The sequence below is a fragment of the Erinaceus europaeus genome, chromosome 2 (genome assembly GCF_950295315.1).
Source record: "Erinaceus europaeus chromosome 2, mEriEur2.1, whole genome shotgun sequence".
NCBI classification, from domain to species: Eukaryota; Metazoa; Chordata; class Mammalia; order Eulipotyphla; family Erinaceidae; genus Erinaceus; species Erinaceus europaeus.
Window position 1 is genome coordinate 192,618,940 of NC_080163.1, and position 15,525 is coordinate 192,634,464.

Sequence of the window (15,525 nt, forward strand, 5' to 3'; positions counted from 1 at the left end):
GTGACAGAACCCAGACCCGGGGGTCCTACTGTGGTGATTTTGTGCACTGTGCATGCAGGCCAGGAGGTGACAGGAACACTTCAAGGTGGAGTCAGACAACCACCTGTCTCCTAAGGATCCACTGAAGCAACCAAGCGAGGTCATCATGTTTATTGTTCTCTCTGCCCTATCACCCTCTTCTCCTGGGAACTGGAGATGGGTGTCATGAGCCAGCTGTTCTTGTGTGTCCTTGTTGGCTGATGAAGGTCCCGGAGTCTCTGCTCCTTCCCGGAGCTATGAGGTTTGAAGTTCAGCTTCTTTACAGATCGGACAAGAGTGAGTTTCAACTTTGGGCTCAAACAGATGTCCAAGAATGCTGGTGCTTTCAGACTCATTTCTTTGACAACTCATGTTCCCTTGACAATTCTTGTGGGAGGGTTTCTCAGCATAAGCACTAGGACTCATGAGGAGGGCGGTGGAGGGCTGTCACATTGCCCTAGACAATGTTCTGTGGCATCTGCCCATTTGATGCCAGATGGGGCAAGTCCACAGTGACAACAGAGTCACCTCCTGTCACATGTCCCCAGGAGGAGGAGACAGTGTGAAGAATAAAATCACTCCATATGAAAAACACCTACCCAAACACAAGGCAAAACTGGCTTTCTGGGTGGGGGAAAAGGATCTTGTGTCATTTTCCTTGTTCACAATTTGAATATATTCTTAGAAAGTCACCAGGAGATGCCATTTGATTTTGAAGGGCATCTTTATAGGAGGACTTTTAAGTGCAAAGGTCACTGGAATAATGAACACATATGAGAATGACATTTGAACACCAATTTTGTCAAAGGTCTCCTCTTGAAGAGTTCCTAGTATATACTTGATTATCACCAGCTATTAAGTAAGAAGCTGTTCAGGACACAAGTTGTTCAGCGAAGGAAAAATATGAGCCTCAAGATACAAACTTCATTATAGCTCCAAGAAATTTAAGCTTGTTAATTAAAAAGTCATGGACTTGGTAAGTTTCTTAAAGTTTTACAAGTCAAAGTAAATGTAAGCTTATCTAAATATATATTATTGCTAAAACAGGGAGTAATATTTATTGTGTACTTCCAAATGTTGTCCCCAAATATAACTGCCTCTTACTCATCTAGAATAAAAAAAATAACTAATTACAGATAGTTTTGTCTGAAAATGCACTCACAAAAAAAAAAAATCTTAAGAAAGTAATTGCCATTATTCTAACAAAAAATGTTAATGTTCTTTACATTTGGAATCTTCTGCCAGATGCACTTAATCCCAGAAGGTACCTATATCTGTCCCCACTATCTTCCTTCTTCATGCAAATGCCTTCAAAACACATATTCACATTCTCTAGAATTCTGGGTGGTATTTCAGATGTAAGTCAAACAAGATAAGTAGTCGTAGTTCCTGAGTCAAGAGAGAGGCAGGCTGGGAGTATGCATCGACCAGTCAGTGCCCATGTTCAGCGGGGAAGCAATTACAGAAACCAGACCTTCCACCTTCTGCATCCTGCAATGACCTTGGGTCCATACTCCCAGATGGATAAAGAATAGGAAAGCTATCAGTGGATGGGATGGGATAAGGACATCTAGTGGTGGGAACTGTGTGGAGTTGTACCCCTCTTATGCTATAGTTTTGTCAATGTTTCCTTTTTATAAATCAATAAATAAAAACACTGTGATGTAAAAAAAAAAAAGTTTGATGAAGGTGTGAGGGGCCTCTGAGAAATGAGTCTTACTCTAGTGGACAGAAGTAAGATAAAGAACTCTCTTGAGGTGTTAGACCATGCTAAGGGGGTGGAATTTGGGCAACAATGACCTTGTCCAAAGACACTCTTCTGAGAATCCCACCTGACTGTCTTAATTCCCGCCATAAACACAAGCAACCAGAACTAGAGGTCTAACTGCATTCAGGCCTAAATCCAGATGGAGTCATCATAATCACTGCCAATAATCTGTATCCTGAAAATAAATGTCCAGTAGAGGAGAGTCTTAAAGTTCTAGCCCAAAGATGAAGGAGCAGGGTAGTACTGTCTCCTATAATAATGTCACCACTTTCATCCATTGACTAACTTCCTAATTCCTTCCAGCCTCCTGTTATTCCTTTTTTGCCCATTTTTGAAGGGATCGAGTTCTATTTAGATACCAGGCAAGTAAGCTCAGTGCACTGTGTTTCTATCTCATCTTTCATGATTCAATTACTGAGTCAATTTTCTTGAGTCTACTTTCACAAAATCTGTGTGTGTTGTTGTTGTTGTTAAGTTTTGGTTTTTTTGTTTGTTTTTATTGCTCCTCAGCACTCTGGAATAAATTTTTCCAGTAGGGAGGGAGGGAGAGGAAAAGAGGGAGAGAGAGAGAGAGAAAGGGAGGGAGTCAACACATGCATCTAGACAGATCCTAGAATTAACCTGCCCAAGAGAATTTTATCCTTTGCTGTTAGTACTACACACCATATTAATTACTGTTGTTAGTTTGTCTCTTTGACCTTCACTATCTTCTTATACATATTTCACTCAATTTCCTGACTGACACAAGGGGAAACTAGCCGACCTAACCATTAACTATTAATACAGGGTTAAGGCAGGACCACTTGGCAGGATATTTTACCAAGACTCTAAAATGTACTGCCATTCAGTAAGTAAGTGCAATAAGTGTTTAATGCTGATATTTCCCTCTGAAACAAAAATCAGTTTTGTTTTACTACCTCTTGGAAAGGCTCAGGGTCTGCTGTTATGTTAGCTTATCTTCAAACTACCTGAGATTAATTCCTCTGTGGTCAGCAATGGAAGGGCATGATACCAGAATGTACAGGCTGCAATCCAGCTCCACCCCATTATTAACTACCTGGCTTTGGCTAACTGTGGGACCTTTGGGGGTTTTCAATACTTTGTCTGTAAAACAGAGATAAGAATGACACTTGTGAGGACTGGGTAGTGGCACACCCACTTGAGTGCACAGAACCATGTTCAAGGACCCGGGTTCAAGACCCCACTCTCCACCTGCAAGGGAGATACTTTACAAGCTGTGAAGAAAGTCTGCAGATGTTTAACTTTCTCTTTCCTTATTTCCCTCTGTCCTGTCAAAATAAAAACAGAAAAGGGAGAAAAGAAAATAATAAAAGTATGGCTACCAGGAGCAGTGGATTTGTACTGCTAACACCAAGCCTCAGCAATTGCTCTGGTGGCAATACCAAAACAAAACAACAGTTTGGAGGATGAAGAGAATGAGCATCTAGAGAAACACCTGGGCACTAATAATAGCACCAACAGTACTGTTACTGATTCTAGCAACAATTTCATTGCAATGTCAGCCTTTTATTCAGCTCATCTATGAGACTAAACACAAAGGCTTACTAATTTTAACTTTATTTTTTAATTCTTAAAAATATTTTATTTTAATAAGAAAGAGACAGAAATCAGAGCACTGCTCAGCTTTGGCTTCTAATAGTGATGGGGATTGAACCTGAGACCTCAAAGCCTCGGGCACAAGAGGCTATTGCAGAATCATTATGCTGTCTCCACAGCTTTAATTTTATTTTTAAAGATACATTTGCTCATCTACAGAATCAGAGCATCACTCTGGCAAGCACAGTGCCAAGGATGGAACTCTGGATCTCATGCTTGCAAGCACTTCACTCTGCCATCCTCACATCTCCTGGCTGCATACAGCAAATCCTAACAATGGGATTTTCAAAGTCAACCCAATTGCCAAATTATCTGGTTATAGCTATAACTATATATTGCCTTCTTAAACCCTAAGACAGCAGGAACCTTCCCCTTTCTCTATAAATTCCATATTTCTCCCAGTCCTGAAACCTCTAGGGTGAGGCTCACTTTCACTCTATGCTTCTCCCAATTCATACAAACTGATACTGCATCTGCTGATCCCAACCCAGTCAATGGAACCAGTAACCACCTTGGCATATTTCACTTTGGGCTGCATCCAGAGACATCAGGCATGGAATATCAACCTTTCAGCTTCATTACTCCGTCACCAGGTTCCAGATGCCACCATGATGCCAACTGGACTTTCCTGGGCAAAGGACCCCACCAATGTGTCCTGGATCCCCACTTCCCCAGAGCTCTGCCTAACTAGGGAAAGAGAGAGACAGGCTGGGAGCATGGATTGACCTGTCAAAACCCACGTTCAGGGAGCCGGGCGGTAGCGCAGCGGGTTAAGCGCACGTGGCGCAAAGCACAAGGACCGGAGTAAGGATCCCGGTTTGAGCCCCCGGCTCCCCACCTGCAGGGGAGTCGCTTCACAGGCGGTGAAGCAGGTCTGCAGGTGTCTATCTTTCTCTCCCCCTCTCTGTCTTCCCTTCCTCTCTCCATTTCTCTCTGTCCTATCCAACAACGACATCAATAACAACAACAATAATAACTACAACAATAAAATAACAGGGCAACAAAAGGAAATAAATAAAAAAAAAAAAACAAAAAAAAAAAACCCACGTTCAGTGGGAAAGCAATTACAGAAGCCAGACCTTCCACCTTCTGCATCCCACAATGACCTTGGGTTAAAGAATAGGAAAGCTATCAGGGGAGGGGATGGGATACAGAATTCTCCTGGTGGGAATTGTGTGGGATTGTACCCCTCTTATCCTATGGTCTTGTCGGTGTTTCCATTTAAAAAATAAAAATAAAAATGAATTACTTATATAGGGCTCTCAAAAAAGGGGGATGGGGAGAACAGTGACTTTTATGTGGTTTAAAGCTTGCTGAGCTCTTCTCTAAGCTCCCTGGTGACAGGTGCTGCCACTGCCTGTGAGGAGGAGGGGTGAATTCAGAACCCTAGGAATACAGGCAGGTGCAGCTGATGTGTGGATGTCTTTGCCTTTTCAGTGTCAGTTTAGGGCATAATTCTAATCCCCCTACCCAAAACTATTAGAAGCTCCCAGTACTCATACGTGTGCCTACTCTGAACTTTGCTGAAAAGACAAGATGAAAATAACATAACTTTCCTAGAGCAAATCAGGAGAGATAAACCAATGTTTTACATTCATAGATCAAACTGGACTAGTGAGTAAGGAGAACTCAAGAGATGACATGCAACTGTAATGAAAGTCTAGTTGTTTCCTGTTGTCGCATAATTAGTGAAGTGGCTTTACCAGTGATAAAGATAATCCCGTGCAAAGGAAGCAATAACAAATGGACTCAGACCCAAACTCACTAATTAAAAGAAAAATAAAAACATTATCTTGAATCCACATTTTTATATCCATAGTTCATATTTCCAATAAGGAAGTTGATTATTTAAAAGAATAAACAACATTCAACCATCAGTGGTGAATGGGGTATCACAAGTAACAGAATGAATGGGAAAAGGTAAAAAGAAAAAGAACAGATGATGAAATAATGTTTTAAGTGTCTATTTGCTGGAGTGGAAATTGTGCAGTTTCTTACATTTGTTAAGACAGGATAAGCAACTCTGCAGACAGATGTTCTACAAAGTAATTTAGTCTTAACACCAAATAATCAAGATAAAGAGGTGAGATATAATCACATGAAAGGTGAACACAAATTAAGAGTACTTTGCTTTTTATTGCTGAACAGTGTTAAATTGCTTTTATTTGTGAAGAGACACTGAGCAAGCATCTGCAATAAGAATTAGTTATTCTTCATAACTGGAGCCATCACACTTCCAGATCTCAAATTGTATTATACGGCCACTGTAATCAAAACTGCTTGGAACTGGAACACAAATAGACACACTGACCAGTGGAACAGAGCAGAGAGCCCGGAAGTAAGCCCCAACACCTATGGACAACTAATCTTAGACAAAGGAACCCTCCTACACTGCTGGTGGGAATGTCAATTGGTCCAACCCCTGTGGAGAGCAGTCTGGAGAACTCTCAGAAGGTTAGAAGTGGACCTGACCTATGATTCTGCAATTCCTCTCCTGGGGAAATATCCTAAGGAACACAACACACCCATCCAAAAAGATTTGTGTAGACCCATATTCATAGCAGCACAATTTGTAATATTCAAAACCTGGAAGCAACCCAGGTGTCCAACAACAGATGAGTGGCTGAGCAAGTTGTGGTCTATATACACAATGGAATATTACTCAGCTATTAAAAATGGTGATTTCACTGTTCTCAGCTCATCTGGGATGAGCTGTGGGATGTTAAGTGAAATAAGTCAGAAACAGAAAGATGAATCTGGGATGATTTCATTCACAGACATTCAAAAACAAGACATTCAAAAACAAGAACAGAAGAAGAAACACTAAAACACTAAACAGGGAGGTGGGGCCACAGAGCAGCAGCAGCTGTGTTTCTCTCCTCTCCTCTCCTCTCCTCTCCTCTCCTCTCCTCTCCTCTCCTCTCCTCTCCTCTCCTCTCCTCTCCTCTCCTCTCCTCTCCTCTCCTCTCCTCTCCTCTCCTCTCCTGGGTCAACTAGGAATACCAAAGGAGATCATCTGGGGCCTCAACAAGGCAGAACTAGAATGACTTCAGGAATCCACCAAATCACCGTTGAGTGCAAATATGTGTGGATCCTGAACAGAGAGGAGCCTAGGGAGAGATTAAGTGGCTGGTAACAGTCAGCAGTTTACCTGTTGAGGAACCACCTCCAGTCTGTTTTACCAACAGACAGCTGAAGGGAAGAGAGGACTCCCTTAAGACTCAACAAATGCAACTGTGAGTCTCCATTGCTACTGCCCTCAAAGGCTGGAACAGCAGGGGGTAGGCCTGTGTTGACACCAGGGGATAGAGAACTAACCAGAAAACTCAGGAGATCTACACCTTGGAAGCCTAGCGGTGGGGCTATGTGGTGGGAGTCTTTCCATGTTGTTCTCCTGATGAGAACATAGTGAACAGTTGCCACAGAACCTACAGACTATAAACAGGACTTGTTTAGAAACTCACAGGGCCCAGCAGTGCTGCCTGGCTTGGCAGAGAAGCTGAATTGAGCCTGGACCTCTTGGTATGAGAGTCTCTTTGCATAACCACTGGATTGTCTCTGCCCCACCCTGCTTTATCTCTTGGTCAAGAATGAGGGATTAACCTAAGAAGCCTACTTATAGTTTAAAAGCCCTTAGGTTCCCATAGCCTACAGGGAAGAAAAAGAACAAAAGACTCTTTTAAAGCCACTGTGCTCCAACTTAGGGATTAAAATAATAGTAAAACAACTGTCAATTTCTACAACTATGAACTTTTAAGTACCTTACTTAGACACAAGTCAGTCCAGGCAAGAGTGATTAGTATTTGAAAAGTACTGAGAGAGGGACCTCAGAACATACTATATAGAATGGTTAAACCAACAAGAAGAAATACCGGAAAAATGAACCAGGACAAGAATTCAGCTTAAAGCCCCCCAAAGGTTGAAGCACAAAATAATGAGGTCAAGATCCAAACACTAGTTAAGGAAATAATCACAGGAGTGAGTAAAGAGTTTGAAAGAATTGTCATCAGAAATGCAGAAACAACAAATGAGACTCTGGAAGAAGACAATAATTATTTCATACTCCCTTCCAGCTTCTATGAAGCCAGCATCACTTTGATACCAAAAGCAGACAGGGACACAACCAAAAATGAAAACTACAGACCAGTATCTCTGATGAGTATAGATAAAATACTGAACAAAATTCTAGCCAACCAGATACAGCAGTATATTAAAAAAATTGTTCATCATGACTAAGTGGGGTTTATCCCAGGCATGCAAGGTTGATTTAATATACGTAAATCAATCAATGGGATCCACCACATCAATAAAAGACCAAAAACCACATGGTCATATCAATAGAAGCAGAGAAAGCCTTTGACAAAATACAACATCCCTTTATGATCAAAACACTACAAAAAATGGGAATAGATGGGAAATTCCTGAAGATAGTGGAGTCTATATATAGCAAACCTACAGCCAATATCATACTCAATGGTGAAAAACTGGAAGCATTTCCCCTCAGGTCAGGTACTAGACAGGGCTACCCACTATCACCATTACTATTCAACATAGTGTTGGAAGTTCTTGCCATAGCAGTCAGGCAGGAGCAAGGAATTAAAGACATACAGATTGGAAGAGAAGAAGTCAAACTCTCCCTACTTGCAGATGACATGATAGTATACATAGAAAAACCTAAGGAATCCAGCAAGAAACTTTTGGATATTATCAGGAAATACAATAAGGTGTCAGGCTATAGAATTTACATTCAAAAGTCAGTGGCATTCTTCTATGCAAACACTAAGTTAGAAGAAGTTTATATCCAGAAATCAATTCCTTTTACTTCCCACTGCCTTCTCACTTTTGGAATGGAACCCAAGGACTTTAACCGGCCTGACAAAGCCCCACCTGGCCAGGCACCTGCCATCAGTCCCCTTTGACTCAGCTCAGCTCACTCCCTCTTCCAGCCAGGCTGACTCCCACTCTGGCCCCGGGGCTCTTCCCACAAGGGAAGTCCTCTCTTCCTGTAGTCCTTTCTCCCTCAGATAGTTAATGATGATCCATTATAGTCATTTAGATAGGAGTTTATAATTGTGACCTCAGGAAAAATGTCTTTCCTGGCACTCTAGTGACAAAGATTCCTTGTTCCTCCCTTAGCCGAACTTAAGACAGACTCTCCTGGATCCTGGATCCTACCTTTGACCTTTGACTAGGTCTTACCCTTGGATACTATTCTACCAGCTTGAGGGACTCTTAGCAAAACTCCTACATCCATACTCTCATTTTGATATCCATCTCCCTTAAGATCTGATGGAGTCCCTCATTCTCCACCCTGATGTCTATGTCCCTGGCCACACACACACACACACACACACACACACACACACACACACACACACACACACTTTATTGTAATGTGAATGATACAGAGAGGAAGACCCCAGCACTGCTCACTTTTGGCTCAAGTGGTGCTGGGGACTGAACCTGGGATCTCAGAGCCTCAGGCATGAAAGTCATTTTGCATAACCACTATGTTATCCCTCAGCCCATCACATTTCTTTTTATTTCTTATTAGTGGTTTAATATTGATTTACAAAATTTTAAGAAAATAGGGGTATCATTCTATATAGTTTCCACCACCAAAATTCTGTGTGCCCCACCCCCCCCCCCCGGCCCCTACCACCACTAGAGACCGCAGTAGTTCTCCCCAGGTCACTGATGTGGGCTGACTCTATAATAACTATCTATCCCTATCTGCATATATTTATTTCTCCCCATGTGTTAAAATGGTCTTGCCTTCATTTCTTTTTGTGTCACCCCTACACCTATTCCTACTTCCAAGTATTTTTCTTTTCTTTTTTCCTCTTTTCTTTCAGTTAAGCAAAACTATGCCTGGCTTCCTCTGGTGTTTTCCAGATTTACTTCCCTTTCATTTTTGGTATAAAAATAAGATTCCTATGACAAAAGCTTTGAGTCCTGGTGGAATGGGGGTGTAGAGCCCTCTGAGTTACTGCCCCTGTCTTTTACCCCTCCGGGATTAGGGACCAAAGTTCTTTTGGGGGTGCAGAAGGTAGGAGTTCTGTGTTCTGTAACTGCTTCTCAGTTGGACATGACCTGGCCTGCCTTTAACTAGAACTTGTTAGGTCACTTTAGAAAGGTCTCCCTTCCCCTTGGAGTCCCTTCTTAGCAGCTTTCCATTCTTTGGCCCCTCGTTTTCCTCCTTGACTACAGAGTTCAGTTCTCTCCCCAATGCAGCCCTATTGAGCAAAATCTGTCTATCACCATTATAATTATACTGTCTGGGTCAGCTTCTCTCTGACAGTGGCCACTCCACCCCTGGTATCAAACTACCCTCTGCACAGAAGGAATTCCTGTGATGTTCGTTAAGGTGGTTCATCTGTTTGTGAGCACCAGAGTGTGAGGTTTGGGGACAGCAGAGGCAATGTCTCCCTTCGCCATCATGTTATCCTGAGAGCTTGGATCTGGCAGGCAATAGCAGCAAGACACAATAGATTTTGTGTGAGGCAAGTGCAATTTTTATTTTCAGGGTTTCTGTAATGAGGTATGAGAATGCACACAAGGGGATACTGAAAAGCCACAAAACAAAACAAAAAAACTAGTCCCCCTGTGTCTTCACACATCACTGTGTTTTCCAAATATTCCACTATGTGCAAATTACCTTGGAAAAACAGTGAAGGGAGAAAAAAAAAAAAGCAGTCTGGTGAATCAACCTTTTTGCTGGTTGAAGACATGTTTCTTTGCAGAGAAACCTTTTGTTTTCTATAAATTCTCAGATTATTGATTCTGTGTCAGGAGAAAAGGCATGTAAAAAAATGTAACGAGCAAATTTCACAAGGGCAGAAATGTCAAAAACAGTATTTCCTTCTCTGAAGTCTTAAAAATCTAGAGGACTTTAAGAGAACTGAGCAAATTAAAAATGGAAGACAGAATCTCAAAGAATACGAGCAATGCTGCATGATATTTCTCTCAGGGCAATGTACAGTGCTCTGGCAGCGTGAGGCAGCTGCCTGCCTGTCCTCCAGAGAACAGCACCCTGCTCTGTGTTCTCAGCTTCCTCTCCAGTGCTTGGAGACAGCCACTGAGGCATGGACCTGTCAAGCTCACTTACTTTGTCTGCACTACTTAGCACAATCTCATTTTGTACAATTTCTTCTCTCTACCCAATATTATGGCCCAGATTGTATCCTTCTAATAACTACAGAATGCGTAAATCCTTGTATCACAGAATGCAACTATGTTTGGGGAGGATGTTCAAAAAAGAATAATTAAGGTGCAATAAGTTCATTAGAATGGACCCTAATCTAATGGCTAGTGTCACTATGGGAAAATATATAAATAAATAAAGGAGACATGGTACAGAGAGAAGCTCATGTGAAAACACACAGAGAAGAGGATCATCTCCAAGCCAAGGAGAAGAGCTCAGAGGAAGGCAACCCTACCAACTGCTTGATCTAAGATGTGCAGCCTCCAGAGCTGTATGAAGATCCATCTCTCTGTCACAGGTGCCCAGATTTTGGGACTTTGCTGTACACTCCTGAGCTAAATAATATAGGCAACTTGCCGGGGCTGAGCGAGTTAAACTCCTATGGAGAAGTGATCTACATCTCAGAACTCTTGTTCTCTCCCTCCTAGCCAGAAAGTACCTTTTTTGAGACTGTGGTTTGCTTATGTTTTAGACTGACCTGCCAGTGCTAATTCATTCACTTAAAGACTTTAAATAAGGGGCCAGGTGGTGGTGCACCTGGTTCAGTGCACACACTAAAGCATGCAAGACTGAGGTTCAAGTCCCTGGTTCCCATTTCCAAGGGGAAAGTTTCATGAGTGGTGAAACAGGGCTGCAGATGTCTCTCTGTCTCTTTCTCTTTCTGTATCCCCCTCCCTTCTCAGTTTCTCTGTCTTTATTAAATAAATAACTAAATAAATAGACTTCAAATGTCTCACAAAGTAGACGGTATTGGCCACTTCAAAGCAGTAGTAGAAAGATCACACACTTGGTCAGCAAACAGTTAATTTTGCCAAATTCTACTGAAATACTGTTCTGCTCTTGATAGTTTCTAAAAAGAAATATTTTGGTTGATGACAGAGCTGGAAGAGGGGCATTTTCCCTAAATAATGAAAATGAATCTGTGACAGAAAGTTTCAATTATTTTGCATATCTATACTTTGCTCTTTTTTTGTCTATAGAAATTTAATTTTTATTTGGGCTTGGGAATCACAGAAACATGGATCTGTTTATTTATTATAATCTATGCAAAAAAATAGAATTTGGTTGAAATGAAGAGACATCTTCATCTAGTTCCCTTCCCCCAGGTGGGAACAGGGCCCTGTGCACTGAATTGAGTGGTACACCTCCCAGACCCCTGACAGACACCTCTATTTTCAGGGTTACCTTTCTCCTTTGTAAGTAAGTACCCACTGATCCATATCCTAGTTCAGGGTCCTGCCTTCCCTGTGATAGCATTATAGTAAGACATGGACTATACCAGTGAGCTCTTATCTTCTTGACAAACCTTCAATTCATGACTCACTGTGCAACCTGCCAGATATAGGATTCCAATTTAATCGAATTAACTGAAGCCAGGTGAAGACACCTCCCCTAAGCCAGCCATCTAGAATTCCCAGTGAGAGCAATTGAGACAACTTCACCACAAGAGACTATCCCAAAAGCTGTACTTAGCTCTTTTTCTTCCCTCTGTTTAATTTATGTTTGATTTCTTAAAATAGGATATATCATTTAAAATTGTTTTTAGATTTTTTTAATTTAATTTATTTATTCCCTTTTGTTGCCCTTGTTGTTTTATTGTTGTAGTTATTATTGATGTCATTGTTGTTGGATAGGACAGAGAGAAATGGAGAGAGGAGGGGAAGACAGAGAGGGGGAGAGAAAGACAGACACCTGCAGACCTGCTTCACCGCCTGTGAAGGGACCTGCCTGCAGGTGGGGAGCCGGGGGCTCGAACCGGTATCCTGACGCCGGTCCTTGAGCTTAGCGCCACCTGCGCTTAACCCGCTGTGCTACAGCCCAACTCCCTAGATTTTTTTTTTTTACCAGACCACTGCTCAGCTCCACCTTATGGCAGTCCAAGGGATTGAACCTGGGACTTTGGAGTCTCCTACCACACCCTAGATTTCTTTATTTTTATGAGTTAAGATATGAGATCAGAGCACTACTTGGCTAAACATCATCTTATTATTTGATACTTCAGAAGGGGTAATCTTGTAAAGAAATATATTTTACGAGCTATATAACTTACTATTTAATCATGTTTACTAATTACTATATAATTGAATTCTACTAAGTACATTATTGAATATATATTTCTACATGGTAGGTGAAAAACAATTTAAACTTATGACATTAATTCTCTTTTTCTATGACAAAACAGTTGTATTTAAAGACATATAAAGCATTATTCCACTAATAACACCATATGCAAAAAACTTTTGGGAAAAATATTTTCAGAAGATTTTATTTTATTTATTTTTATATTTATTTATTTATTTTCTTTTGTTGCCCTTGTTTTATTGTTGTAGTTATACTATAGTCATTCTTCTTCTTCTAGCGTTTGCCCTTCTTCCGTAGCCAGTCAACAGCGTCAGGTTGAGTCATTGTCAGACAGGACAGAAAGAAATGGAGAGAGGAGAGGAAAATAAAGACACCTACAGACCCACTTCACTGCTTGAGAAGCAGCTCCCCTGCAGGTGGGGAGCCTGGAGCTCGAACTGGGATCCTTTCTTTTTCTTTCTTTTTTTAAAGACTTTTATTTATTTATGAGAAAGAAAGGAGGAGAGAGAAAGAACCAGACATCACTCTGGCCCATGTGCTGCCAGAGACTGAACCTGGGACCTCATGCTTGAGAGTCCAAAGCTTTGCCACTGAGCCACCTCCTGGGTCACCAAACTGGGATCCTTATGCAGGTCCTTGCGCTTTGCGCCACGTGCGCTTAACCCGCTGCACTACCGCCTGACTACCCATTTATTTTATTTTTTAACGTCACGTATGATCATGTCCAATTGAGAAAGACATCAGTGGAGAACTATTCAGTGTAGTTAGTTCCAAAATACAGAGGTTAGTGTGAGATGGTCAAGGGTTAAAGTTTGTCCTTTCCTCCCTCCCTCCCTCCCACCCCCCTCCCTCCCTCCTTCTTTCTTTCCTCCCTCATGTCACTAAGATCATCAGTGGGCTTAGTGCCTGCATCTACCATCCCTAGCAGCCTTCTTACCTCCTTTTTCTCTTCTGTTCTTCCTTCCTTCCTTTCTTTTTTTTTCCTTTCTTTATTTGAAGGGACAGAAAGAAATTATGAGGGGAGAGAAGATAGGGGGAGAGAGAGAGATAGGTAACCTGCAGTACTTGTTTCACTGCTCATGAAGCTTCCCCCTGCAGCTAGGGAGTGGGAGCTGGAACCTAGGTTTTGGAGCATGGTAATTAACATGTGAACTCAACCAAGAGAGCTACTGTACTGCCCGACCCCCTATTTAAATTTCTTTCTTCTTTAATTTACACTGACTTTTTCCACTGGTTGATGTGCACTAGACACTGTTGGCCTCATTAACACAACACATGTCTTATTTTTTAAAATGTAAACGTCCCTATTGCTATGCACAAATTAAGATGGATTTGTAGAACCCTGTTCCCCCAAGCATGTTCAGACTAAATCAAATATCAAACACTAAAGACAAATGTAACTGAAACCTAAATGTAGATACAAACTTGTTAACAGCTACAAATATGCTTGTTTACTAAGTTAACAACTTCTACTGCGGTACATACACATATAAAAATTAAGTCATGAGGGGTCGGGTGGTGGCGCACCTGGTTGAGCGCACATGTTACAGTGTGCAAGGACCCAGGCTGTTCAAGTCCCCGTTCCCACCTGCAGGGGGCAAAGCTTCATGAGCAGTGAAGCAGGGCTGCAGGTGTCTGTCTTCCTCTCTACCCACACCCTTCACTCTCGATTTCTGGCTTTCTCTATCCAATAAATAAATAAATAAAAATAATTTTTAAAAATTAAGTCATGGGAGCCAGGCAGTGGTGGACCAGGTTAAGCACACATAGTATGAAGTGCAAAAACCAGGCAAGGATCCCAGTTTGAGGCCCAGCTCACCACCTGCAGGGGCATTTCTTCACAAGCAGGTCTGCAAGTGTCTCTCTCTCTCACTCTCCTCTATATTCCCCTCCCCGCTTAATTTCTCTCTTTCCTACCCAAGAAAAGAAAAGAAAGGAAAAGAAAAGAAAAGAAAAGGAAAGAAAAGGGGCACAGGAGCAGTGGATTTGCAGTACAGGTGCTGAGCCCCAGCAATAACTTTGGAGGCAAAAAATAAAAATAAAATAAAAATTAAATCATCATTTAAAATGTATTGAGAACATTTTCTTACCAATATTGGGGTGCTTCAAGAGACGGCAGATTCTAGCCTCCCTTTCCAGTTTCTGATGATCTGATGAATAAAAAGAAAGAGAAAAAAAATCACAACATTTAGCAAAAGGAAAAACAGGGTAATAAGCAGCATGACACAATGATGTAAAGCCTTTATAGTGATTTATCCTTTTGATACTTCTCAGTGATCACTGGAATCCGCAATAAGGAAAACACAACAGTGCTGAACAGTTTCATTGCCTACTTTTCACTGTCCTGAAGCCTGAGAGAATAAGGGGCAGAAGAGAGCTGAATTTAGACTTGGGTGAAAGAAAATGGAGAAAATTTCATAGAACAATAAATCTTTGGTATGTGTTACGTGTACCTGCAGTAGCATTGTTAAAACGAAAGTAACCCATGTAGATACACACAGGCAAGAGGAAGAGGACACCTGTTGGTTGTTAGAATGCTGATTTAGCCAAATAAGGTCCTTTAATTTTTTAAATAGTTTGCTATTTTATTTTTATTACCTTTGTTTACCAGATAAAGACAGCTAGAAATTGAGAGGGAAGGTGGAGAGAAAGAGGGAAGGAGAGAGGGCAAGAGACAGAGAGACACCTGCAGCACTGCTTCACCACTCACAAAGCTTCCCCCTGTAGGCAGGGGCTGGGTCTCAAACCTGAGTCTTTGTACATTGTAACACATGTGCTAACCAGGTGTGCCACCTGGCCCCCAAATGAGACCCTTTATAGCCTGCCTTTCCCTTTC

At 41.6% G+C, this 15,525-nt stretch overlaps 1 protein-coding gene across 15 annotated transcripts in view; it reads right to left on the bottom strand.

Moving 5' to 3' along the window:
• CAMK2D (calcium/calmodulin dependent protein kinase II delta) overlaps positions 1-15,525 on the bottom strand; it is a 268,870-nt gene that overhangs the window by 158,497 nt on the left and 94,848 nt on the right. For all 15 annotated transcript variants that reach the window (XM_060186075.1, XM_060186077.1, XM_060186074.1 and 12 more), the window contains exon 3: positions 14,780-14,839. In XM_060186075.1, the coding sequence (XP_060042058.1) occupies positions 14,780-14,839 (60 nt within the window). The remainder of the gene's footprint in view (positions 1-14,779; positions 14,840-15,525) is intronic.